At 47.3% G+C, this 27,148-nt stretch overlaps 1 protein-coding gene across 1 annotated transcript in view; it reads left to right on the forward strand.

The window, feature by feature from the left end:
* The window catches only part of pdzd2 (PDZ domain containing 2), a gene marked incomplete at its 5' end in the record, with an annotated part of 68,217 nt that extends 41,391 nt beyond the window's left edge, over positions 1-26,826 (forward strand). The window contains 19 exons of the mRNA XM_080852101.1: positions 554-653; positions 991-1,139; positions 8,182-8,301; positions 8,938-9,052; positions 9,345-9,418; positions 9,978-10,203; positions 11,304-11,421; positions 12,925-13,057; positions 15,126-15,213; positions 15,444-15,547; positions 16,186-16,351; positions 16,829-17,745; positions 18,507-18,651; positions 20,695-23,527; positions 23,848-23,965; positions 24,436-24,537; positions 25,028-25,301; positions 25,564-25,698; positions 26,636-26,826. Coding sequence (XP_080708227.1) covers positions 554-653; positions 991-1,139; positions 8,182-8,301; positions 8,938-9,052; positions 9,345-9,418; positions 9,978-10,203; positions 11,304-11,421; positions 12,925-13,057; positions 15,126-15,213; positions 15,444-15,547; positions 16,186-16,351; positions 16,829-17,745; positions 18,507-18,651; positions 20,695-23,527; positions 23,848-23,965; positions 24,436-24,537; positions 25,028-25,301; positions 25,564-25,698; positions 26,636-26,802 — 6,084 coding nt within the window. The 3' untranslated portion in view covers positions 26,803-26,826. The remainder of the gene's footprint in view (positions 1-553; positions 654-990; positions 1,140-8,181; positions 8,302-8,937; positions 9,053-9,344; positions 9,419-9,977; positions 10,204-11,303; positions 11,422-12,924; positions 13,058-15,125; positions 15,214-15,443; positions 15,548-16,185; positions 16,352-16,828; positions 17,746-18,506; positions 18,652-20,694; positions 23,528-23,847; positions 23,966-24,435; positions 24,538-25,027; positions 25,302-25,563; positions 25,699-26,635) is intronic.
* Positions 26,827-27,148: the final 322 nt, after the last annotated feature.

Here is a 27,148-nt window from a genome sequence, read left to right on the forward strand (position 1 = left end):
CCGATTCTTTGTATTCCTTGGTTACCAGGAACATGGCAGCACGATGAGAAAGTGCCTAGACCTCCCTGTGCTCAGCCACACCAGTCATCAGTCTGAATTAAGTCTGTGTGTGTGTGTGTGTGTGTGTGTGTGTGTGTGTGTGTGTGTGTGTGTGTGTGTGTGTGTGTGTGTTTGTATGGAGGGGGGAGAGGGAACACATCTCTGACCTTTGCACCCTTGTCAGTTCCCACAGCTGGATAAACTTCCAATCCCTACTTGAAATCTATGTGCTTTAAAAATCACTCTTTAGTCCAATATGAAATGGTAGCAGAGCGCATGAAGCGTGGCCAGTGGTGTTGGACTGAGCATTAAACATGTACCACTTCAACAGCAGGCCGCATACCATTTAAAGATACCTCAGTAGTTCAGGCAGAACTGTCTTTAAACCCTCACCGCGGACATGAGTCCTATGTGTGAGAAAGCTGTTGTGATCAGTTAGTCATTTGATTTTGTGATGACTCCAATGCAGGCCTTGTCAAGTGTGCTAACTGAGAACGTGTCCTCGCTTGTGTAGTTGTCTGACATGGACAAGCTGGAGGATAGAGGACACATGGAGGGCCCCAAAGGATCCTGCCGCAGCCCCACTTCTATGAAGTTCCGCAGCAGATCGCAAGGTCAGGGATGCACATACCACCACCTCTGCATGAACCAAATATACATGTCATTCATCACCACATGAATACTTAGTCAAGGCAATAGAAAAGAGCATCGGATGTTTTTCCTCTCTTGATGATAATAATACACAGTTCACAACAAATAATAGCACATACAACAATCATTGCTTATATTATTGTTAAAAAAAATAAATTTGTAAGTCGCTTTGGACAAAAGCATCTGCTAAATACTATAACCATAAATAGAACTGTAAATTAAACTCTCATCTCTTAATTCTCTCTCTCTCTCTCTCTCTCTCCCTCTCTGTCTCTCTCACACACACACACACACTCTTAGGAGGCGGTAGCCGTCTGGAGTCCGTTGGGGAGGATGATGAACTGATTGTGGAGAACGGGGACACAGGAAGTGATGTGGCAGATAAGCCGGCCAGGGGCGGGCGGAAGCACTCACTGCCTCAGCAGCTGGACACTGCAGGCGTCAGACAGGTCTCATATACACACAACCTCTCTTTACATACACACACACACACACACACACACACACACACACACACACACACACATGCAGTCACAGATAAACACCCGCACACTCACAGATACAAACACACACGCGCGCGTGCACACACACACACACACACACACACACACACACACACACATACACACACACACACACACACACACACACACTCTCACACACACACACACACACACACACACACACCATACACACCATACACACACACACACACACACAAACAGTGAGTGTCAGTGAGGTCAGTCTATATCTACACACATAGTACTGCAGAAATACACAGGATAGCTCAATGTGTACTCTCACAGTTGTTCTAATGCAGTGACCTGAACCTTGCAATTGACTGTAACATGAAGTATTGACAGTGACATAAACTATGATAACATGTGTCCAGATGGACCCAGCAAGCAAGCCTCCACAGGCCCTATACGGGCCCCCTTAGGGCTGGCACAAGGGCCCTTTGAGGGCTGCCCATGCCGGGCCCCTGAGCTTTTGCTCATTGGCAAAGTGCCGGCCCCTCATTGCTGGCCCTGCGTGGGCAGCCCTAACACAGCCCACAGGAGCCCTCACAAGGCCCACGCAGGGCCCCTGAGCTTTTGTTCATTGGCCAAGTGCTGGCCCCTCAGTGCTGGCCCTGCGTGGGCAGCCCTTACATAGCCCACAGGAGCCCTCATTAGGCCCACACAGAGCCTGCACTCATTTTTGGCTCATGTATTTATTGAATATATTTATATATAATAGTAAAACATAAAAGTGAAAGTAAAAAACTGGCAGAAACTGGCACACACACACAAACTCTGAATTTGATCTCTGCATTTTACCCATCCAGGGTAGAGACTCACACACTCTGAATTTGATTTCTGCATTTTACCCATCCAAGGTAGTGACACACACACACTCTGAATTTGATCTCTGCATTTTACCTATGCAGGGTAGAGACTCACACACTCTGAATTTGATTTCTACATTTTACCCATCCAAGGTAGTGACACACACACACTCTGAATTTGATCTTTGCATTTTACCCATCCAGGGTTGTGATACACACAGCACACAGTGAAGTGAAGCACAGCACATTTTTCCTGCCGCTTGGGGATTGAACCGATGAACTTACGCTTTCCAGCCCAACACCCTTACCAGTAGTCCACGTGAGCTTTGTCCACCCAAACTCAAAAGTTATACGTTTTCTACCTCGGAGTTTGGTTTGACAAAGCTCAATAATAATAATAATAATAATAATTAATTTTTTTATATTCTTTTCTGTATACAAACACACATACACACACACTTGTATTAATAAAGTCTTTAATTTGAATTCCTTTTGGCTATTGTACATTTCTGACTATACAGATGTTAGTTATGCTGTAACTGCATCCATTTAGATTTGCAGAACAAACACTTTCTATTTTTTACTATCATATATAAATAAATTCAATAAATAAATGAGCAAAAAATGAGTGCAGGCTCTGTGTGGGCCTAGTGAGGGCTCCTGTGGGCTATGTTAGGGCTGCCAACGCAGGGCCATCACTGTGGGGCCAGCATTTTGCCAATGAGCAAAAGCTCAGGGGTCCTGTGTAGGCAGCCCTCAAAGGGCCCTGTGTAGGCAGCCCTCAAAGAGACCTGTGTGGGCAGCCCTCAAAGGGCCTGCGTGGGTAGCCCTCAAAGGCCCTGCGTGGGCAGCCCTCAAAGGGCCTGCGTGGGCAGCCCTCAAAGGGCCTGCGTGGGCAGCCCTCAAAGTGGGCAACCCTCAAAGGGCCTACGTGGGCAGCCCTCAAAGGGCCCTGCGTGGGCAGCCCTCAAAGGGCCTGCGTGGGTAGCCCTCAAAGGGCCTGCGTTAGTAGCCCTCAAAGGGCCTGCGTGGGCAGCCCTCAAAGTGGGCAACCCTCAAAGGGCCTGCGTGGGCAGCCCTCAAAGGGCCCTGCGTGGGCAGCCCTCAAAGGGCCTGCTTGGGTAGCCCTCAAAGGGCCTGCGTTAGTAGCCCTCAAAGGGCCTGCGTGGGCAGCCCTCAAAGTGGGCAACCCTCAAAGGGCCTGCGTGGGCAACCCTCAAAGGGCCTGCGTGGGTAGCCCTCAAAGGGCCTGCGTGGGTAGCCCTCAAAGGGCCTGCGTGGGCAGCCCTCAAAGTGGGCAACCCTCAAAGGGCCTGCGTGGGCAACCCTCAAAGGGCCTGCGTGGGCAGCCCTCAAAGGGCCCTGCGTGGGTAGCCCTCAAAGGGCCTGCGTGGGCAGCCCTCAAAGGGCCTGCGTGGGCAGCCCTCAAAGGGCCTGCGTGGGTAGCCCTCAAAGGGCCTGCGTGGGCAGCCCTCAAAGTGGGCAACCCTCGAAGGGCCTACTTGGGCAACCCTCAAAGGGCCTGCGTGGACAGCCCTCAAAGGGCCCTGCGTGGGCAGCCCTCAAAGGGCCTGAATGGGCAGCCCTCAAAGGGCCCTTGTGCCAGCCCTAAGGGGGGCCATATGTGGCAGCCCGCAAAGGCCCAGCATGGGTTTTCTGGGCAGCTTAGACTTTGTTGGGCTATCCGGTGACAGCCCGCAGTGAACCCAAAGCTGCAGGCCCCGCTTGGGCAAGCCCACACCGGGCCTGTGTAGGACTGGTGTGGGCTGGCCCTAGCCCACAGTGCCCATACCGGGCCTGTGAAGGATTGGTGTGGGCTGGCCCTAGCCCACAGTGCCCACAGCCTGCCTGCATGGGGCCGGTGGAGGCTTGCTTGCTGGGGAATGTGTACTTCCAAGGAGCCAAAGAGAACTTTAGTTTCATTTAGTCTAGTGTGCAGGCAAAATGTCTTCAAGACCAAATCTTACATTTACATCTTACATTTAGTCATTTAGCAGACGCTTTTGCGACATACAAAGGAGAGAACAATCAAGCTACGAGCAAAGGTGTTTCTATCAGATTGAGACAGCCAACATCTACCATCTCCAGTATTTGAGTTGGAAATTAAATGGAAATGCGGTCAAGATCAGGGGTTTAGGGATCAGGGGAGCACCACATATTTCCATATGCTTCCCTCTATACCTTTGGATGGGAATGAGGTGAAGGTGGAGCAGTTACTGAAAGATGGACAGGTAGCACCAGAAAACCAGTTGTAAACAAGGTCTCCGTCAGGGCTAGAGTCACATACTGTCTGTTTCACCCTTGCAAATCTTTAGCCCACCACCACGAGCATCTGCTGTGGCAGCCCGCTCTTCTGATTGGGAGATGGGGGGCCTCTGTCATGCAGTGATCCCCTGGGTGTAGCCAGCTAGCATGAGGTGGCTCAGGGGATTGTTTATGAGATAATAACCCAAGTGGAGGCACATCAAAGCCCAAGCACCGGCGCTTCAAGCCCCCTCTCCCCTCCTTCAGCCTTCGTCTTAATGATCTCGGTGGGCGCTCGCTAACCACTGCGCTAATCAGGAGCCTAGCAGGAGACAGAGGGACCTGTGGTGCAGAGAGGTGCACAGAAAGGCTGTGTTAAGGCATTTTTACACTTCTACGATTCTCTCCGATTTGGTCGTAGAGGGACACTTTGGCACGCCTTGGCACGCCTTGGTAACACCTTCACCCAGGTGTTGCCACCCATCCGACCCGTCGGAGAGCCGTCGGAGAGCTGGTCGGAGACAAACGCTTTTTTCTAACTTTTCTTAAAGAGACGGAGAGAGTCGGAGACCCCCTTGGCTGTGATTGGCCAGTTTACGACATCATTTCCAAACAACATCATTTCCGGAATCACACATGTCAGGACATCACATTTCCTGTTTTCTGTCAAAATGTTTTAGTACGACTTTGGTAAACTACAAAGCTGCACAGCATGCAGCATTAGGCTACCGTATTTTATATAAACCCTCGAAAAGTACATTTCTCCCGACCACTGTTGGTCTCTTGGCTGGTGGCTCGGTGTTGAAAGTGCCTTCTCCAACCAGCTTCAACTGACATCTAACGTAATTTGCTACGGAGTAATGCTGGCAGCATAATTACTTTGCATCTATTAAATAGGAAATCTATTTCATGTATGTGTAGAACCTATTTAGAATGACTGACTTTACATAAAACGGCAGTGAAAGACATTTGAGTCAAACATTACTTTTGCCTCAATGAGGGTGGCGTGTGAGAGCATAATCGGCACGACAACGTTGTACTTATTAGCAGCACACTTTTGAGAGTTATTGTGAATACGCTAACGCTTGATTTAGCGGAAAATCTAGTAAACGTACGTACCACCTGTCTCCTGTTCTGTTGTTGTTGTAGTTGTCGCTCAAATCGCTACAAGCACGTCCTCTGCTTATAACTCAAACTAGTCCAGCAGCTCCACCATCAACCATTGTCTGTTAGTCAAGGGCGTCAGTTTGTTTTTAGAAGTGGTGGGGACAATTACCATAAGTTTGAGTGTGTGCTAAGCTAATGTACTTATGATGTACAATACACATTAAGGGTTGCTACAATATGATGTCATGAAAACACCAATGAACACAGTATTTCATCGATCAAACTGATTTTGGAGAAACAGTGTAAAATGAGCAGTAGACAACACTTGGGGAAATATTAATACAACTTCTTCAGGGGGTTATCAAACATTATTGTGAATTACGAACATTTACATGGATTTATGGGAACAGCCGTTCGACAGCGCCTGCTGCAACAAAACAAACTTCCTCCAACAATATCTTATTCTTTTAACGACATTGAAGCGAAAAAATACATTTGAAGTAGCATTATGCGTATTATAAAACGTAACATGCATGACGTTTAGAATGCCATTCTACGATAAGAAACAATAGCAGAGCCATGCCCACCTCGCCAAAAGCTGATGTAACCAAGTGGTTATCCACAATCTGAGTTTTTGCTATTTGTTGCACTCATGACTGCTGAGAGATCGCTGCTTGAAAAGCAGGACGTGAACCATAGGAGTTGACAGTATATCAGACATTAAACGCTATGTGACTAGCCTACCCTGGTGGGCCTTATTTCCGTTGGGCTGGGGGTCAGAGACGTAGCGTTCTCTTGAACTCTCTTTGCCACAAATCCAAATGAAGATCATTTTGGCAGTTTTGCCACCCTTTCATCCTTCTCGTTGCGTTCATGCCGCTTCCTACAGACACTTTTGAGTTTGAAGGGCATGGGGGAGCCTACTTATCGCTTTCTCAACATGCAATGCAACACAACACAGGGTGGGAAACAATCGCAACAATTGTGGGTGGGCTATAGAATCTTACCCAGAATAACCCAGACACCCTTGCAATTGTTCGATGGCAGTATTACTTAATAAAAACGAGACCCGTTTCATTCAGCAAAAGGCAAATGAGGCTAAATGAATTATTTGCTGTTGTCAAGACTGACTATTGTTAAAATGGTTATTGGGCAAGTGATGGCTCATAATTATGAATAACTGTCACCGTAATTGAGAAATGTTTGCGAATTGATTGGTTTGGATCATACGCAAGATTTACATTAAACGAGTTCGATTGAGCATTTAGGGATTTTTTTTGCCCGCAATTGGTTTGCACATTTTTAAAAGAGGTGGGGACAAAATTCAAATTAAGAATAGTGGTGGGGACATGTCCCCCCCGTCCCCCCCGTAACTGACGCCCATGCTGTTAATTGTTAGTTCTCTTGTTGTGTTTCTGATATAACTATAACACTGCATGTGGATTGGTATGAAGACTGCAGTGGGTTTAATTTTCTGCCCCTTACTTCATAGTTCTACGGGTATTTCTGTTCGAAGTGTGCATGCTTTGTTTTATAGTGACGTTTCACGCTAACACTTTTGACAAGGGCAACCGTCTCGTTGCAGATTAAACACATCGGTTTTGTCCTGCCCACAAGCAGCACAAATGCATAGCCTACTTGTCATTCCACTCTGTCTTAAATTCGAGAGTTTTGGAATCAACTTTTCGTGTGTGAGAGCCTGGCAGATGATCATTAGTAAGTGTGCTAATGTATGTGTTTTTCCAACATATTCATGGTTGAAATCGCAGTCCCACAACTGTATGTTGAGGTATGCATGTTCTTGCTGTGTGTCTGATATAACTATAACACTGCATGATGTATGATGTAAGATGTATGATGAATACCGTGGGTTTATTTTTCTGGCCCTGTCCTCAGAGTTTGGGGGGTAATTTTGTTCGAAGTGTGCATGCTTTGTTTCATAGTGACACATTCACGTTACCACTTTTTGACAAGGGCAACCGTCTCGTGGCCAATGAGTGCATTGTCATAGCGTTGTAGTTATTCAAAGGTTACCCAGCGATCATTGCAGTATGAATGTGACAAAAATACCAAAGAAAATAAGAACGTATTCATTTTATTGGATCGTTTTATAATAGTTTCTGTATTGTATGTAAGATAAGCATATCGTTTTGTTATAAATCGCAATGTTTTTCACAAAAAAATGACCACCACGATGGAGATACATTTGCCTACTCAAGTGAATATATAACATTAGACATGTTAGAATTGACTGTGCTACATGTCTCCAAGGCCCATGTGACTGCACCTGCCCGACAGGTCTTGAAGCAGCATCCGTGTCATGTCAGTGACAGTTGGGAAGAAAAACAATCAATGACTTCCAATAAAGAGGTTATGTGGTAGCTACGGGCTCGACAAACAGTAGTTACCCCACCCAGCGGTCTGGCGTTGAATAGGTTGAATAGGCTTTAGGACGCATAGCCGTCGGAGTAGTATATAAGCCCGACCAGTACGTTCAATTTTTTCTGAATCAACCGCCTGCCCCCGCCCGCCCATTTTTTTTTCGAGGACGGAGAGGGATGCAGAAGTATAAATTAGGCTTTATAGTGTAATCCCCCACTGTGCCCTGCCCCCACCCCCTAACTAACTGTGTGTTGTTTTTGTTGTTGTTGTTGTGTGTGTGTGTGTGTGTGTGTGTGTGTGTGTGTGTGTGTGTGTGTGTGTGTGTGTGTGTGTGTGTGTGTGTGTGTGTGTGTGACCTCAGAATGTGGCCAAGAACAATGGAGTGTATTCATTGGTTCACCGGTGCTGCCTCTTGTCTCTTTCTTGTTCAGGAATATCAAATAGTGAAGAAATCGGCGCGATCCCTGAGCACCGTTCAAGTGGAGTCACCATGGCGACTGGCCCAGCCGTCTATTATCTCCAATATAGTCCTGATGAAAGGACAGGGGAAGGTGAGCCTCCTCTCCAGACACACACACGCACAAACACACACACCCAAACACATTGGATAGGAGGGTGTATATGAAACCTATTATTTTTTTCTTTTCTTCTGGTGCTCAAGCAAAGCGCTTCACTTCAGTTAAAGGGATGTAAGACTAGAGACAAGCTTGGTACAATTTATTTTTTTTGCCTGTTGTTATATTGAGTCATAAGCCTTAATAAAAAAGTATGTTAATGTGTGTGTGTGTGTGTGTGTGTGTTTGTGTGGTGTGTGTGTGTGTGTGTGTGTGTGTGTGTGTGTGTGTGTGTGTGTGCACGCATGTTTGTGTTGAGTTTGGGGTTCTGTGAGTGAGCATTTAGCTGGGCAAGTGGGTGGTTTGTATAGAAAGTTGAATAGAAACTTTGCTTTGCATTCCTGTCTCTTGGTTTATGTTCTCTGGTTTTGCCCTTGTGTGCCAGGTGTATTGCCTGTGTGCAGTGGTGTAACCTCTATTTGTGTGTGTGTGTGTGTGTGTGTGTGTGTGTGTGTATGTGTTTTTGTTGTTGGTGTTGTGTGTGTGTGTGTGTGTGTGTGTGTGTGTGTGTGTGTGTGTGTGTGTGTGTGTGTGTGTGTGCGTGTGTGCGCGTGTGTGTGTGGGTGGGTGCAGGGTCTGGGCTTCAGCATCGTGGGTGGCCAGGACTCGGCCCGGGGCAGGATGGGCATCTTTGTGAAGACCATCTTCCCCAGCGGGGCAGCGGCCGCAGACGGGCGCCTCAAAGAGGGTGAGAGGATGTCTGTGGGAATAGGGATGTTCTTCGGGGTGCCACAGTAGCTCTGTAATAATACATCACAAAATGATATATACATCAACAGTTCAAAATGACAAAAGATCCCTGGAGATTTCTAAACAATGTTTCCTCATCAAATCACTAAGCTCTATAGTCACATCATGACAGATGACTTTATGTCTCGCTCCATATGTCTCACTCTTTCTCTTCCTGTTCCTCTCTCTCTCTCTCTCTCTCTCTCTCTCTCTCTCTATCTATCTATCTATATGTCTCCCCATGTACACAGGTGATGAGATACTGGAGGTCAATGGGGAATCTCTCCAAGGTCTTACTCATCAGCAAGCCATTCAGACGTTTAAGGTACTAAGTCATGCACAACTCCCAGGGTCTGACAGACCGACCAGAATGGCCTTGGCTCTGATACGCTCTAGAAGTCTGCTCCTCACATCTCAGGGAGTCTGCTCTGTTGTGTGTGTCTGTCTGCTCGCTCGCTTGAGTGAGACCTGGAAAGTGTTCAGCAAACTGTCGTTAGTGCTTTCCCAAAAGAGGGGAAATTATGACTTCAGCCTCTGAGAAAATATTCATCTCAAACATTCTCACTGTAGATATTTAATATCTTTTTAGGATTTATGTCAGTTGGTTCCTGGTTTTAAAGTGTATGTACATAGTTTTAAGCTACATAATTTCAAACTAAATTCTAAATATTAACAATGCTAAATTACAAAGTTGCTTTCTATCTAGTAACAGCTTATTAATTCCCTTTTGCTTTTACAGACATGTGACAAAGCTAATAGTGGCTATTGCAAATACAAAATCAATGTAAACGTGATATGTGAGGTAATAGACGGCCAATGTGTGGTCTGTATGCAGTCATCATCCTGATCACTGGTCGTGTGTGTTGTGTGTTGCGGCCCTGCAGCAGCTGAAGAAGGGTGTGGTGACGCTGACGGTGCGCACGCGCCTGCGCAGCCCCAGCCTGACGCCGTGCCCCACGCCCACCCTGCTGAGCCGCTCCAGCTCCCCCAACTCCAACACCAGCGGCGGCACGCCCGTCCCGCCCGCCCCGCCAGCCTTCGACGAGGGCGACTCTCGCAGAGGCCCGGGGCCCAAGGACCGCATCATCATGGAGGTCTCGCTCAACAAAGGTGACTGGGAGGAGGCAGCCCTGGGCTTCTGGCTAGGCTTCATACCCCCTAATAGCCAGGGGAATGTTGAGGGCCACTGGGCAGGCCTGCTCTGTGATAGAGGAGAGATTTGGAGCCACAAGGCTTGGACAGAGTAGGTTTAAGGTTTAAGGTAAAGCCTATTTATGGTAGGAAGGTTTAAAAATGGTGTCAAAGACCATTATCAGTTTCTGCACTACTAAAGTCCTGATTCGTGAAAGGTTTTTGTGTACAAGCACAGGTGCAATCTTGATAAAAAAAAGTATTTTTTTAGATAGATTATACTGGAGATGGTCCGTCACAAGCACAACACATCATCCCTCTATTGTTTTGACTCTCTCTCACAGCTGTGAACATTATGTTTGTTAAGATATATTTTGCTCATGATATTTACTTTGCATCGGTGAACCTTTCATGATTTGGAGCCCCATAAGTGCCAAAGAACACATTTAGACAACCTCCACCCCCAACTTTCACCTTAATAAGAACGTTGTGGGTGTCATGGGTTCATCGTTGAGGTGACTGGGTTCATGTTCTCCCAGGCACTGTCATGCCAAACACTGGAGCGTCAGCCAAGTAAAGACATTGCTGAGAGTGGTGCCTGTGTAGAGAGGAAGCCTGCTAAATGCTGCAACCCTCAGATCTATTTTTCAACATCTGATCTATTTTTAATGAGTCCCTTCCTTTGAAACACAGCGCAGTCCAGAATATGTAATGACTGGAAGCCTGTATTTGTGTTTATCAAAACAAAATATTAAGCGCGGTTTAAGTGAAGAAGTTATTTTACTGCTACAGTGACCAGGTGACCTTTCTGTCTATAAGTGTTAGTTTGTGTGTCTGTGTGTGTCTCTGTGTGTGTGTCTGTGTCTGTTTGTGCTTGCATTCACCCTCTTGTGTATGTTTGTGTGCGTTTGTGTGTGTGTGTGTGTGTGTGTGTGTGTGTGTGTGTGTGTGTGTGTGTGTGTGTGTGTGTGTGTGTGTGTGTGTGTGTGTGTGTGTGTTGTGTGTCTGTTTGTGTGTCTGTTTGTGCGTGTGTGTGTGTTCTTGCATTCACCTTCTTGGGTGTGTTTGTGTGTGTTTAGAGCCAGGTGTGGGGCTTGGCATCGGAGCCTGCTGCCTGACCCTAGAGAACACCAGCCCTGCGATCTACATCCACAGCCTGGCCCCGGGCTCAGTGGCCAAGATGGACGGCAGACTCAGGTATTTTAGCCTCCCCTCTCTCCCTCCAGCTAAATACACTCTGAGCCTTAAGTCCCCCGCTTACACACACATGCTTCAGAGCCAGCACCAAATATTGGTGCGGGTGTTTGGAAAAGGGTTATCTCAAAGGTTTGACGGGTGCATTCCTCTTAGATGTTTTGCATTGCTGCTGGGGATTTTTAACTCTCCAGTTATCTGTCCAGTATCAGTGCCAAAACTTGCAGGTGGAACTAAAAAGAGGTTCTCTCAGACCATTCAGGCAAGTTTGGTGTTTGGGTTATTTTAACTATCTTAAGTGTCTTTATGTCCATTCAACTTCTCCCAAAGATTATTAAATGAGTACATTTCAAGGCCAGACAGCAATAGCCCCCCCAAAAAAACAGAAATCCCTTACAGCAGTCTATCCGTACAATATAATCGTATGTGTGATTGTGTGGATTAGAAAAACAGTTCGGAAGCAGTCATCCAGCACTTCTTAATGGCAATGGTAAAATAACTTTTAACAAGTTCCTCATGTGAGAAAAGCCGTCACTCCCTCGACACTTTCAGTGTCATTGCTGCTCCCTTGTATGCCACCCCCTTGATGTCACACGGTGCGTGTCTTACATGCACTGATTCATACACACACACACACACACACACACTCATGCACACATGTTCTTGGACACAGAAACTGTGAGCATTTGAAGTGTTTTGCTTGTCTGCATCAGTTGTACATCATTAAGGAAGGGTGGGGCAGGAATCAGGACCCACAGGGAAAACAAACCAGCACGTAAATCATTCAGTCCCCTCCAGACTGCCAGAGAGTGGTGATGTGTGAGACGACACATGTGTGTGTCTGCATGCTTGTGCTTGCGCTTGCATGTCTGCATGAGTGTTTTGATTAAGTGTGTGTGTGTGTGAGTATGCATGCCTGTGTGTGTGTGTGTGTGTTTTAAAGACTTCATAAGATAACAGTTAATGTGTGCAGCCGTCTCTCTCTCTTTCTCTCTCTCTCTCTTACTATATCTATCTATTTATCTGTGTATGTGTGTCTGTGTGCAATGTTTGTTTGTGTCTATTTGTGTGTCCAATTGTGTGTAAGTGTTAGGTTTGTGTGTTTCTGTGTGTGCGTATGTGTGTGTGCAAAGATGAAAAATTTCACAGCCAGAGCCCTTTTTTTTTTGGACAACACCAAAAAATGTGCCATTCGTGCCAGCAACACATGAATGAGCTCTTTATGTCAGGAGACAGATCATAGGTACTAAATGCTGGATCTTGCTGTGAAAGTACTTCCAGCTGGCCACAGAGAGAGATAGGGTTGCAAAGCACACACTCGCCCATATTGTTCCCCCCCCCCGCCCAAAACTGCGGCAGCCTTCCGTAACATCTCAGGGTACTGATGGTTGAATTCCTCTCTAGGTAGATTATTGGCTGGTGTTTTCATTGTGTAGGTCTTATCGGCTTTATCTGTAACATAGCCATTGTGTGTGTGTGTGTGTGTGTTTGTCTGTGTATTTACAGCCGAGGAGACCAGGTGTTGGAGGTGGAGTCAGTGAGTTTGCGGCACGCAGCCCTCAGTGAAGCGTATGCCATCTTGAGCGAGTGCGGTCCTGGCCCCGTCAGCCTCATCATCAGCAGACACCCCAACCCTAAAGTAAGACACACACAATCACACACACACACACACATGCACTCAAAAGCAGACACACACACACACTCAAAAGCAGACACACACATACTCACACACAAATATATTCAGACACACACACACGTGCACTCAGAAGCAGACACACATACACACCCACACACACACACATGCACTCAGAAGCAGACACACACACACAATATATTCCTTTACATATTTACATGCAGACACACACACATTTACAAAATTAAGACAAACATGCATATAAATACGCACATAGAAATCACACTCGTGCACACACAGTCAAGAACTTCTTACACACAAACTCTGGCTGATGCTCGAAAAACAAATAAAGCCATAAGGATATCCACACATGCACTCTCAAAAACACACATTCACGCTTAAGCTTAACTGTCTGATCAAGGTCTCATCGTGTCACTCTCCCGGGCCTTGTGTGTGTGCCACCTCTTTGGCTTGGCTCTCTTTCATGCACACCCTCCACCAGATGGACCGGGCTCCCATCAAAACCTCATCCACCTGCTAACCTGTTAATTAGCCCCTAGCATGAATCATTAAAACCCGCTAGTGAAAAATGTACAAATTCTGTCTCAACTTGTGTCCAGGCCCTGGCCTTTTCCTCAGTGTAATTAATCACGTAACAGGCACAGAGTGTGCTTTTTGGGTGGGGGCTTGCTTGGATAGAGGACGCTAGTTTGGGAGAATGTGCTAACTCTTTTTGCCTAAGATGGATGTGCTTGTCATGTTAGCATTACTTAAGTAGAATTGTGGAAAGGGTGGTCTGTGGCTAGCACCTGGGCCAGCCAGCATGCCAGTGGGGGGGAAACAGGGGGAGTCGCAGACTTGACCTGAGGGTTTTGCCATTTGCTAATGCCAGGAAGTGGGAGAGAAGGGAGAGAGAGTGGAAGAGTGCTGTTCATTTGAAGCCCCCTTGTGTTAATACCTCTGAATTATCGGCTCCATAAATTGACATTGGTTTCATTCTGGTGGTCTCCTTTAGGTTGGAACTTGCGCGTTTCATGTTTTCCTTTGAAATGCCTGTTCTTTGGCGCTTACCAGACAGGAAGTGAAACATAAATTTGTCTTATATAAATATATATAAATATATATATATATATATGGGGGGAAAAATATTGGTTTCCCCTTAAGGCAGACAAAGAGGCCCTTTTGAGTCACTCTAAATTAAACGCAACACCTGATACCTCACCTCGTTCTTCAATGAGCAAAATGGTCATGTTCCTGCCTGTAAATCTCCTCTGCCGGTGAATTACTGCATCCACTGGCAGATTGAATCACGTCTCTAGCATTCCCTCCTATCCGGCTCATTCTGGAAAGTTCAGTTTGTATGGCCTCCGGTGCAGCGTTCCATCCCGCCAAGCCCTCAGGTGGTGCAGCACAGTAGCACACGCCACAAAGCAGAACTCCACATGTCTCTGCAGATTGGGTGACGCCAGTTAGGTAAAGGTGGTTATAATCTACCAGGAAAGCTACACACCCAGTGTTTACCCCTGAACTCCGCAGCCTACTAGCAAAACATGCTGGATTTACAAGGGGTTGCGTCTTTACACGTGCAAAGTAAAAACAAAAGCAAGAATCCTTGGATTGTGGTAGTTCACCTCTCCTCTTCCCTTAAGAGGACCAAATATGTAGTCAGTGGGATTTCATACTGAGATGCAAATGAAACAGCACCCACAGTTGTATTGAATCCATACTGTAAGGATATTTGAGAAGAGTACCAGTCACCCCAACTGGGATTACACAAGAATCCAACCTTGGGATTTGAATGAAAAGGCTCTTTTCTTTGTCAAAAGTGAGCTAAATGATAATAAGCCTTAATCTAGTGAAGGAGACATGCGTGCCCTAGTATGTCAGCTGCCGGGTTGGGAAAGGATCGGGTGTCATTTTTTTCAGACTCTTAATGCCATCTGGTGGCCACATTCTCCAGCAGAAGGTTGGGGGGCAACCCTGATGCCTGTTACAGAATGTCCCTCCTCCCGTAATGCCTTGCTCGGGTAGGATGGTAAATGGTGTGGTCTCACTGTTGTGTTGTTGTTTCCAGGTGTCTGAGCAGGAGATGGATGATGTAATTGCTCGGTCCACACATAGGGACAGCCTGAGCAAGGACAACCACTCGTCACACACACTCGGTAGGTGCAGTCCAGTAGCTCCGTCCACATAATGAAGATTCCATCGAAAGAAATTCCTTTGTACTGTCAACAATGCGTAGTTACAGTTGATTGCTGTTTAGCATGTTCCATTATCATAAGGGCGCTGATGCATGTTTTAGTCCTCGTAGAGCATGGTCAGTTTTATGTGAGTCGAGTGTGTTTTGTGTGTTCAGTCGTGGCCTTGATTCTACATGTGTTTCTGGACCCAGGTCTTCCATCAAAGAGCCCGTCACCGACCGTCAAGGCCAAGCAGGTGGAGGGCAATGCTGCCCTCAGCTGGACCATGAAGAGATTCCTTGAGCCAGCCAGCAGGGTAAACACACACACACACACACACACACACAGTCCCATACACACACACACACAGACAAACCCCTTCAATTTCACTTTGTACGCACACACACACATTCAAATCCAAACACACACACACACACACATACTTAGAGAGAGATGCAGATTTTTGTGTGCTCACATTTTCTCTTTACCACTTTATTCACACACACACACACACACACACACACACACACACACACACACACACACACACATACACAAGTTATCTCTTTGGCTATCAGTCTTTATTTAGGAGATTCTCCAGTACCACACATACACACACAAACACTCTTGCCCCTCAACACACCTCCTTTTGTCTTTATTTCAGAGGCGCCTGACCAGAGTACTTAATTAATACAAACTCCTCTTGAATCCGTGCCCACACTCCCACACTCGTAATTGATTGAGGGTCAGAGGAAGGTGGAGGCAGCTGCTGTGACTGAGCTCCCTCTGCTGCTAACACCTCCTCCTCTCCCCACCAATCACCCGCTCCCCTATGGTCTTCCCCTGTTGGTTCACCTTGCCAGCAGCCATTTTGTCACACACCCCCCCCCCCCCCCTCCCTCCAGGTTCTGTACTATGGGTTTAATCATTTTTCTCTGTTTGTTTACTCTGCAGCAAGGGTCTTTGAGTTCAGAGGCTGAGCTGTCGCAGTACTTTTCCCACGACATTACCAACCAGACCTCGCTCTCGGAGACCACGGTGATGGGCTCCAGCGACGACGACATGCTGCACCACCGCAGCTGCAGCACCTCACTGGATGAGTCAGGGGTCCAGCCCCTCGGTAGGAAACAAACGAACAAACAAATACATCTGCATTGTGAAAAACACTCAAGCAGTTCTTTTCATGGACCTCACACAAGGCTGAAATGTATTAAGATGTCATTGTCACCAGTTGTCCCGACTCTCTGATGAGACTAACCATCCTGCCATCTTATTTTTGCTCAAAAGAACCTGTAATGTCAACTTCAGTTTCATCCTTTAAGTGTTATACATACAGTACATCATCTCAAAATGTCAGCACAACACAAGCCACTGCACTGTTTTGTAAACGCATGAAATGTAGCCTGTTTCTTCACTTCAGGCAGGACGGCAAGTAAACAATACCATTGTTTTCATTTGCTGTGGAAACTATCCCTGAGACTATGAATCATATGGAACTATTAGGACTTTTTTCTTAACTTAGTCATGAAAACAATTGAAATAAAAAAAATGATGACTGACATCGCGGTCTGTTCCACCGCTTCCTCTTCTCTCGTAGGGTATAAGCCCAGCGGGTGTGTGGGGGTGGAAGGCGTGTACGCAGAGGCCGGGGGGAAGGCGTGTAGCCCTGGAGGGAGGCAGGCCAGCGTGGGCAGCAGTCCCAGCTCCGTCCGCAGCCCCCTGCTCCGTCAGCGGCGGGTCATGTGCTACGAGGATGAGCCTAGTGACGACGAGCATGACGGCGAGGATGGCGCGACGCCGACGGGGCTTCCCCTCTACCGGAAGCCGGCGCACAAGCATGCGGCAGCCGCATCGGGGAACGCCACAGACTTCCAGGCCCACCTTCAGGAGGAAGACTCGGGCATCGTGGTTGCCACCTCGTCGGTGGAGGTGGACGACGAGAGCCAGGATGGCGGGGAGTCCCACCGCTCGGCTGCAGGAGGAGGTGCAGGGGGTAGCAGCTCACTGGAGTCGGAGGACGGAGGAGTTGTCCCAGCCGGAGGCGAGTCGCCCTTCATGCCCATTCGATGCCTCGACCATGACAGAGGAGGAGGAGGGGGAGGAGGAGGAGGAGGTGTCAGCAACCTGGGCGTGAAGAAGGAGTCCTACCGTGGTGATGGTCCCCCTGAACCCAAGCGGTCACCCAAGCTGGAGCACAAGGCCGTCACACGTGTCAAGAGCATGATGAGCATCGAGTGCCCCAATCCCCCGCCGCGTGCCAAGGGTGAGGAGGCCGTCACCCCCATGCCAGCCATGCCCAGCCATACAGGCAATGGCACCCTGACCCGCTCCGGGTGCCGCGGCCCCCACCCCTGCCGGCGGGGCGAGCCCAGCGAGCTGGCGGGCATCTGCACCATTGAGACGGTGGTCCTGAGGAGGAGTGAGAGCGAGTCGTTCGGCCTGGACCTGGAGATCAAGTCCTCCCCTCTCAAGGTCATCATCACTGGCCTGAGGCCGGGCGGCGCCGCAGAGAGGGTATGTATGCTTCTCTTTCTCTCTGTCCATCCCTCTGTCTGTCTGTACGTCTGCCTTTCTATGGAAGGTTTCACATCTGTCTGGCTTTTCTGCCTCTCTATTTGTTTGTTTGTTTGTTTGTCTGTCTGTGTTTCCTTGTTGGTCTGTCTTGTCCGCTTATCTCCCCATTTAACGGGGAATTAGCAAGAAAGTTGTGTTCTCTCTCTTGCACAGCAGAAGATTAAGACACACTCTCTCTCTCTCTCTCTCTCTCTCTCTCTCAAACACATACATACACTCTGTCTCTCACATGCATACAGACGTTTGCAAATTAATTTAACTAAGAATAGTTACTCCCACTGTGTCCTCTATTCTGTTGCACTTCTGTACACTTGGATAGATTTGGAATGTGTACAAATTGAGAAACTTTTGCACACCAGTAGAAAGCAATAAAACATTCCAGATTTACAACTCTGTCCTTGATAAAAATAGTAATCTGCAAACAGTATGTGTGCATGTGCGTTTAATGTATGTGTAGGGGTGTCTGTGTAATGTGTGCATGCTTGCCTGTGTGTGTGTGTGTGTGAGAGTGTGTGTGAGTGTATGTGTGTGTGTGTGTGTGTGTGTGTGTGTGTGTGTGTGTGTGTGTGTGTGTGTGTGTGTGTGTGTGTGTGTGTGTGTGTGTGTGTGCGTGTTTGTCTAAGACATTGCTTCACTCTCAGTGGTTTTCCAGGCAGGCTTGTTTTCATTCCCCAATCTCTCTCCTCTCTGTTTTCTGCCAGGAATCCATGGGGAAGATGGGCGTGGGAGATGAGATTGTGTCGATCGGGGACACGCTGGTCTGCTCCTCGTCCTATCAGGAGATCTGCGATCTGATGCACAACCTTCCTGTAACACTGACTTTAGAGATTCAGAAACCCGTTTCAGGTGAGCCTTACCCACAGTTGTGACAGGACAACAGTGGTTTGCAGTTGTATGATGACGTTAACTGATGGACCCCCCCCCCCCCCATTTGTGTCTTCCTGTTGACGCTGTTGGGTGGAAATGACAGCTCAAAACACCGTCCTTCCTGTTCCACTGATTTTTCCTCACCCTTGTTTCATAGGTTCAGTTAGCTTAGCTTATGATCTGAATCTCAACCTTAAAGGTTTCACCCAATCAAATACCCACCTTTAGAGATCAGCTTCTAGAAGCGACCATGCAGAATGACCCCCCTCCAATCCAAGAGACTGCAGTGCTCCATCAGTCTCCCCTTCAAATAACTCCTCGCCCACAATTGTGTCACAAATAACAAAACAAAAAACTCTCTTCTCAAAATGACAGTCCCCTCACCAAGCCTGACTCTCTAGCCTGACTCCTAGCTAATGAGGGTCTTGGTAGTTGTTTTGTTATTTATGCCCTTTCACTACTGTGCACTGTGACCCAAAACCTGGGCTGCAATTAAGAGACCAGTCTGTCTTTCCTCACGCTGCCTTAAGACGTAGGAGCACAACAGCCTCTCGCTTACTGGCAGTACCCTTCTCCACCACAAAGGGAACTGCAAGCAGCGGGCTTTGTATCCATGGTGACTATTGATTCACTTATTACCTTAGACAGTAGATTTGTAGGAGTAGGTCGACAGTTCCCTTTGCGCATTAGCTTTTCCTTTTTTCCCTCTTTCTCTTTTCAGCTTGATTCTCTGTTGCTGTGAGTAGGATCTTAGTGCTGCCCACAGAGCAGCTGTTTAGCAGAAAAAGGACAACAATCTTTGAAACTTCATTTTGAATGTTCATATCTTCTGTTTCTGAATCATTAGAAAGGTTTTACCCCAGCCTCTGACAGTTAAGCCAGTTACTGTTGGTAATTGTGTTCCAACAGGCCTTCAACTGAAACATAAAACACAAGCTGAAAACCATGCTATGTGTAATTTGCAGTAGTCATAAATATTATTTTCTTTTTCCTTAGCTTGATGAGAAAGTTTACACAGAGATTATTGCGAGGCAGTGATTGAGGAGAGAGTTGCCATCACTCTCCACTGAAAGCTTGCTATTTGTAATCATTAGTCATGTCAAGTCTAGTGCAACCTAAAGAACTACTCACAGCAATCATACCAGTAGAATTAGGAATAGTAAAAAAAAAAGCCTGGTAGTGCTGCCTGCACCTGTTTGTCTGTGCATGTTTGTCTGTCTGGAGTGTTTTCTAATGAGTTTTAGGTGTATATGGATGTATGCTATACTAAAGTGGTATGCATACATTGTCCATAGTGTCTTAATGTGTTACACACACACGCACATACCTTAATGTGTGGGAGACTCAACCCTACCAACTTGAACTGTGTATTCATAATCCAAAGACTGTTTATGAAAAATCAATTCCCACTGTGGATAAAAGTCAAGTATTATGTAAGAATTGGAAATGGTGTATTTCAGGTTGATGTCATGCCTTACTCAAGAAGTGTTCCTGGCATTTCCTTAAGTCTGCAGAGATTTTCCCAGTCACTTGATATTCACCTTGGAGAGTAATTCCACTCTGTAGACAGTATAATGACCTAGGACTCTACTTGTATTTTAGTATTTGTAATTGAGACAATAACAAATTCAACCCTGTTTGGATAAAAAGAGGGATCGGGTAAGACTGGTGCAATGTGCAAAAGATTTTTGTTTAAAAGAGGGATTGAAGGAATGTGAAATTTGTCCAGTTAGTTTGAAGGTATTCTTTGGTCTATGGAAAGTGCAAACTGAACTTAACTCTAAAGGCATGTTAATTTATAAAACAGAAGCCTTGTGTTAACTTTAACTTTCTCTTACTTTGAGTGTAGTGCTGCATTTTAGTAACAGCTGATATTAATAAACAGCCATCAAAAACGTGTGTTGTACTACTCCTCTAACTCAGCCTGCCATTGAATTGCATTGTAAGAGACATAAATGAGAAATGTTGCCTATTTTCCTTTAAAATGTATTCAGATTTTCATGCTAGTCTCCATTCCAACAGCTGTAGATCGACTTTCCTGCCTGATGATGTCATCAAGCTGTGATGGACCTTCCAGAGCCGATTCCTGGAGAACCGGTTTGGAGGAAAATGGCTCCCTGGAAAACAAGAACATTCCTACTCCGGAGGGCAACTCATCCGAACCAAATTCCGAGGAGCCCTTGACCAACCACAGCAGTGAGGTGCCCGTCACCAACATCGATGACTTCATCACTGAGCTCTCCAAACAGGAGCAACATACCAACTCACCAGGTACCCATCAGGCAGGAAGCACAGAAAGTACCACAAACCTCACAGGCAGTGCCACCCAGCAGGAGGACGAGAGAGACTCCGGTCAGACTCGAGCCCCAGCGCGACCCAACTTCTTAGAGTTCTCTGTGCTCGACTCAGGAACCCGAGGTGGCGTGCTGCCTGTGGGAAAGACATTTCTGAACAACTACTCGCGGAACTTCAGCAACCTGACAGGGAGTGAGGTGACAAACGGGGAGAATCCTGAGCCTGGACCTGAACTCAAATGCATGTACGGCTTGGTGGAGGACAGCGACTCGGAGAGTGACTCAGCTACTGACAGAACCGTTCAGGAAAACAGGGAAGCTCAAGACCACAACGCCGGCGACACTGATGAGGAAGAGGAAGAGGTGGAGATCTGCTACGACACTCCGACTACAGCAGAGCAGAATCAGTTTAATGGCAACGGGCCTCTTTCTCCTCCACATTATGCTCCCCCACCCCCACCTCAGGATGATAACACGTTAAATAACACAGAGCACTCACCGGCCTTAGATACACTCCATGAAGCTGAGTGCAAACAGGCAGCTACTGGCCCATTGCTCCCTGCATCCCCGAGTTCCCACACCCAGTCCTCAGGCAGCTTGGTTCTTAATGGTGAAAGCCAGAACATTATGGCTAAGTCAGACCCGGAATGTGCCTCTGCTGGGATGGCTGTGCCCACATCTGTTGGCGATGCTGTCAACGGCACAATGGAGACTAATGAAAAGGTTCTGGCACCTGTCAAAATAAACCAGTCGTGCCCATCGGGCAACGCCAGCACACCTGTCACTCAGAACCACTGCCACGTCACTTCGCGGAGTCCGCAGAGGACGTCGAGGTTGCTGGCGAGCACGCCACAGAGCTCAGGGAAAGTCTCCAGCTCTTTGTCAACACCCGCTCCCACCGTAGCCGAGTCGAAGGCTTCTAACTGCAGTAATGGCAAATCAGGTGTAAAAGCATCGACACTGACAACAAAAGAGAAAGGGAAAGGTCAGATAACACAGAGTGAGTCGAGGACGACTCTTACACAGAATAGCTCTTCTACTCAGCTGCCGAGGAGTCCTGGTCTGAAGGAACAACCCCAGTCCAACTGTAAGTTAAAGCGCCAAGATAAAACCCTAAAGGCACAGAGCAATGCACCCAAACTAAAAGGCCTGACCATTAAAAGTAAAAGTAGAGCACAGAACAGTGAGCAGTCCCACTCCAAACCTGCACGTGCTGAAAGTCCAGTGCAGAGAAAAAGCACAGCGTCTCCACTCCCGTCCCCAAAAGTCCAGGCCAAAAGGATAGTCTCAGTTGGCAGCCCAAAAATAACCAGGACCTCCGAGAAAAGTAGCATTTCTTCCTCTGGTAGACTGTGTGAAAGAACTCAGGAGAAGAGCACATGTAGTGCGGTGGGAACCACCATGGCTGTACAGGCAAATGTAGCGAGCAATGTGAAAGAGACTTGTTCTGTCCAAGAAGTGGCACAGTTATCTCAGGAACCTCTGAAGCAGAATGGTAAAGACAAGTCGGAAACAACCACCACTCAGAGGACATTCATCGAGGTGCGACTCTCGTCATCCTCCACACCTATCCTCGCACGTAAACAAACTGTGAACTCATCCAACTCCAACCCAGTCCCAGAAAGTAAGGCAACAATTGGAGCTACAGACTCAAGTGGCATGTCAAGTCCCACATGTAATTCCCCACAAACGCATACAGCTGTTAGCGCTACAGAAACTGTTGAGAAAAGCACTAGCACCTTGAGCAATGGTTCATTGGATCACAGCCTCAGATTGTCCAGTATTTTGGATGCTGGTGATCAACTGAAGTCAAGCAGGTCCAAACTGTACCTTAAAGCAATGGAGCGAAGGAGCTTTTCCACAGACGGCGGAGGTCTGGCTGACCCCAACCCCTTCTCTGTGCGCCAGAGGATCAAGTCCTTTGAGAACCTGGCTGGTTTTGATAAGGCCGTGGTCCGCTGTATTGTTGTTCCATACTATACCACCAAGCCCCCACTAAACCGGACACTGTCAGGTTGTGTTGGCTCAGCCAATGGTACTGGCACAACGGACTGTTCCAACTCTCTGAGACGGAGTCTCAGCTCATATGCAGACGATCCTGGCTCACCTCCCCCTTCTCCCCAACTGCGGAAGGCCACAACCTTAGATTCCCGGGCCTCCGCCGGTGGTGTCGTCCCGGTTTCTGAAGAACCCAGATCAAACCGCTGCTCTTTTGCACCCCCTGTGCTGAGGCAGCGAAACTCCCGGGGTCTAGCTGGCCTGTCGCGCTCCAGGCTGAGGGAGCTCCGTGCTCTGAGCATGCCTGAGCTTGACAAGCTCTGCACCGAGGATTTTTCCTCGTCGTCCTCTTCTCCCGTTGAGACAGCCAGCAACGTCACCTTCAAGACCGAGCTGGAGGTACAGCCACGCAGACACACTTCCGAGGGCCTGCAGAACACGCTTGTGACCACCAGGGTGAGCAGGAGCGAAGGCATCCTTAAAGGGATAACCCAGGAGGAGAACCACTACCAAGTGCCCAAAGCTAATGGGCAGACATCAGCTTCTCCTAGCTGGTCTGTCAGGTGAGAACCAGCAAGATAATTTAAACTCAATAGCACTTGAGAAGGGAAGTGAGTTAAAACCCTTTGAAAAGGTTGGGGGGGAGGGGGTGGGGGGTTAGAGTCGTGTCAGTGGGGTATTTCCCTCCAAAGACCCATCCATTCCATACCCAGCGTGAAAATATTGTATTGCGTGTCAGCTTGAAATGTGCTCTCTGGTATAATGTCTCTCTTGTAGTGTGCAGATAGGGGTAGATTGTATCTGAGGGAATAGTGGGGTTTGTTATTCTGACAGAGCTATTCGATGCGGCGGCCAAAAGCAATGATGCGTGTCTGTTTGGCAGCCTCTGTGAGCTGGCGGTGGCCCCCCTGGAGCAGGCCAAGCTGCAGGATGTCCTCGCCTCCCTGCGAGCAAAAGGGAACACGGTGACCCTCATCACCGACACTAAGGCCCAGGCAGAGGTACTGAACTGATCTGGAGTCATTTCATAAAATGTTTTCCCCCAGTCACTTTTTCTTTCTCACAGGATGCCTGCAGCCCTGGATGAACATAGGAGCTTTTACTCATTGTATTATTCTCAGTTCTTCCCTGAATCCTTTCATCTCAAATTATGCTTTTACTGTCAGGGCGATCAAAAGCTTCTTTGAAGTGTGAAGTGCCATCTTATTTGTCTCTCGGTTTCTTACGTGTGGGGATGTGTGTGTGTGTGTGTGTGTGTGTATTAGAGACAGCTAGATGTAAAATGTGTGGATACCTTTCAAGACACACTAACCGTTAGTACACAACCTCTATTTTTATCTGACATGTAAATAAGTGCTCATTATTTATTTATTAATTAGAACTTGCCAATGCCAGAAAACGTATTTTTAGCCCATGAAAGTCCTGTCTCTGCATTAGATGAGGTCACTGACATTTCTCTCCTTTCTTGTAGATGAAAGAGGATGTTTACTTTGTCGTGCTTACCAAGGAGGAGGGCTCTGGGCTGGGATTCAGTATCGCTGGAGGCGTCGACCTGGAACAGAAATCAGTGACAGTAAGCTAGATGACTTGTCTTGCCTGTGCGCTTATATCAACCAAATAAGGGTTTGATAGACTCAAGCATGTCTCCAAGGCAGAGACTTGAACAATGATTCCCTTCTTTGTCTTAGAGCTTGTAAACCTCAGGAAACGAATTGTGTAGTCCTGAACATCAAACACCCCACACACACACACACCCATACATACACACACGCACGCACGCACGCACGCACGCACACACACACACACACACACACACACACACACACACACACACACACACACACACACACACACACACACACACAGACACACACACACATTCACAAATATGTATGTACTTTTATGCTGTCGCATGATGGGCTTAGCACTGATGTTGTCTCTCTGTTGCCTCCTAGTGCTGAATATATGCAATGCACATGATCTCTGATTACTGCACAAATTCATCAACATTCTGAGCAGCTTATTCCAGAGACCATTAAGACATGTACCTCCCGTCTGGATAGGTTCATCGCGTTTTCACCAAGGGTGCCGCCAGCGTGGAAGGTACCATCCGCCGTGGGGATGCCATACTGTCCATCAACGGGACCAACCTGAGAGGGCTGACCCACGGCGAGGCCTTGTCCTGTCTGCACCTGTCAAGGCTCCCCAGACACGCCCTTGTGGTCATCCAGCGTGGGAAGGACAGTGAGCTGCCATCTCCCAGACATGAGCCCGGCATCCACTCTGCACCCTCTTCATCTCTGGCCGGCAGGGACAACGGCAGGGCAACAGGCGCAGGTAACCAGCAGGCCAACAGATCCTGCTATTTTAACTGTACAAGACATAAGCTTCATGTTTTATGTGCGACTCTCATTCCAGACTTAAGAATGAATTAATGGCACTTTATTTAGGTTTGAAGAAAACAGTTCAGATCTACAGTATATATATGCTACACTACAGAACTACACTTTCACAAAGCAATTCTTTTTTGAATTACTCTTAATTTCACAGTTTTCTTTCATTTTCTTGAGACTGAAATGTCCTTCTGTGTGTTCTGTAGTGGTGGAGGTGGGTCCAGACGGAGTGCTTAGCGTGGAGCTTCAGAAGACCTCCGCCGGCCTGGGCTTCAGTTTGGATGGGGGCAAAGCCTCTGCCCACGGTGACAGACCACTCAACATCAAACGGGTCTTTAAAGGTAACGTCAAATGCAGATCTACGTCTGGCCTCAAAAAGTCGTATAAATTGTGTATTCAGTATGAAATCCTGAGTATGGAGTAAATGGAGACATAGTTAAATACCAGCACAGGCTTCATTGTGAAGGTCAGCTCAATATGAAAGCAAGGTTGTCACCCAAAACGCAAAACAACCTGTCAATTTGTAATGTCAAACTGCATCGGAAGCCCCGGTGGATAGAAGTTGCTGAGGGCTCCTCGGCCGGGATACAGTGTCCTGCGGCTCAGGGGATCACAGATCGGTTTTCAGGGGTGTCAGTCAACAGCACAGAACGAGGTCAGCAAAGCGGATTAGGCTGAATGTCCCTGGAGGGCTCGCGTCCTCCACATCTCTTCATGCAAACCCTACCGAGTCTGAGGCAAGGGCACAGTCACACGGGGGTCACAACAGCTGCACAATGTAGACAGCTTTGAGCGTTAACATCCTCAGGCTTCAGTCACATTACCACCCCAGTGCCTTGCATGGATCAGCAGTGTTTCCTAGCTGTAGAAGTAGTCAGTGTAAAATGCATTTGTGAATTACATGTAATGATGGGAATTCTTAGTAAAACAACTTACTAAAAATCATACATCAGATATCCATTGACTTTGCCGTTAATTTGAGGCTGTGTACAGCCATAGGAATCATTCACAGTCACAGTCTGCTAAATGACTAAATGTACATGAAATGCTTTTATTATATCCGTATCTAGCAGTATCTTCCCTCAAGTAATTACTAAATGTGTATGAACTTGGCACATAAAATTGTAATTGACTAACATAAAACAGAATTATCTCAATATTAAACACTGTGCGGAATACAGATAATCCGAGTCATGCTTTTGGTGTGAGGACAAATCCCTCTGTAACACAGACAAGCTCCAAGACTTCCTGACTGAAATAATCCTCTCTCTCCCACAGGTGGTGCAGCTGAGCAGTCTGGGGTCATCGACGTCGGGGACGAGGTGCTGGCCATCAACGGCAGATCTCTGCAGGACCTGATGCACTATGACGCCTGGAATATCATCAAGACAGTGTCCGAGGGCCATGTGCAGCTGGTCATCAGGAAGCCCCGGACATCCGTATGACCGAGTCCATTATTTTGGAGTGGATTTTGGGAGTGCCAAATTGCAGACAAGAGGACAAACTGTTTTGTGGTGTGTGTGTGTGTGTGTGTGTGTGTGTGTGTGTGTGTGTGTGTGTGTGTGTGTGTGCTGTGTGTGTGTGTGTGTGTGTGAGTGAGGGTGTATATATATCAATATATCAGGACTTCAGTTTTCTCCCTTTTTTTATACTTATTTTTTCTACAGTTTCTACAGATTTGTTTCCATGAGAGAGATAACCTTCACAGACTGAGGCGGCGGGCGCCCAGACTGAAGTTGATGACATTTTGATATTTATTAGCGCACGCCCACAAAGCCAACAGACTCTCTC

The sequence above is a fragment of the Sprattus sprattus genome (assembly GCF_963457725.1).
Source record: "Sprattus sprattus genome assembly, chromosome: 15".
In the NCBI taxonomy this organism is placed as follows: domain Eukaryota; kingdom Metazoa; phylum Chordata; class Actinopteri; order Clupeiformes; family Clupeidae; genus Sprattus; species Sprattus sprattus.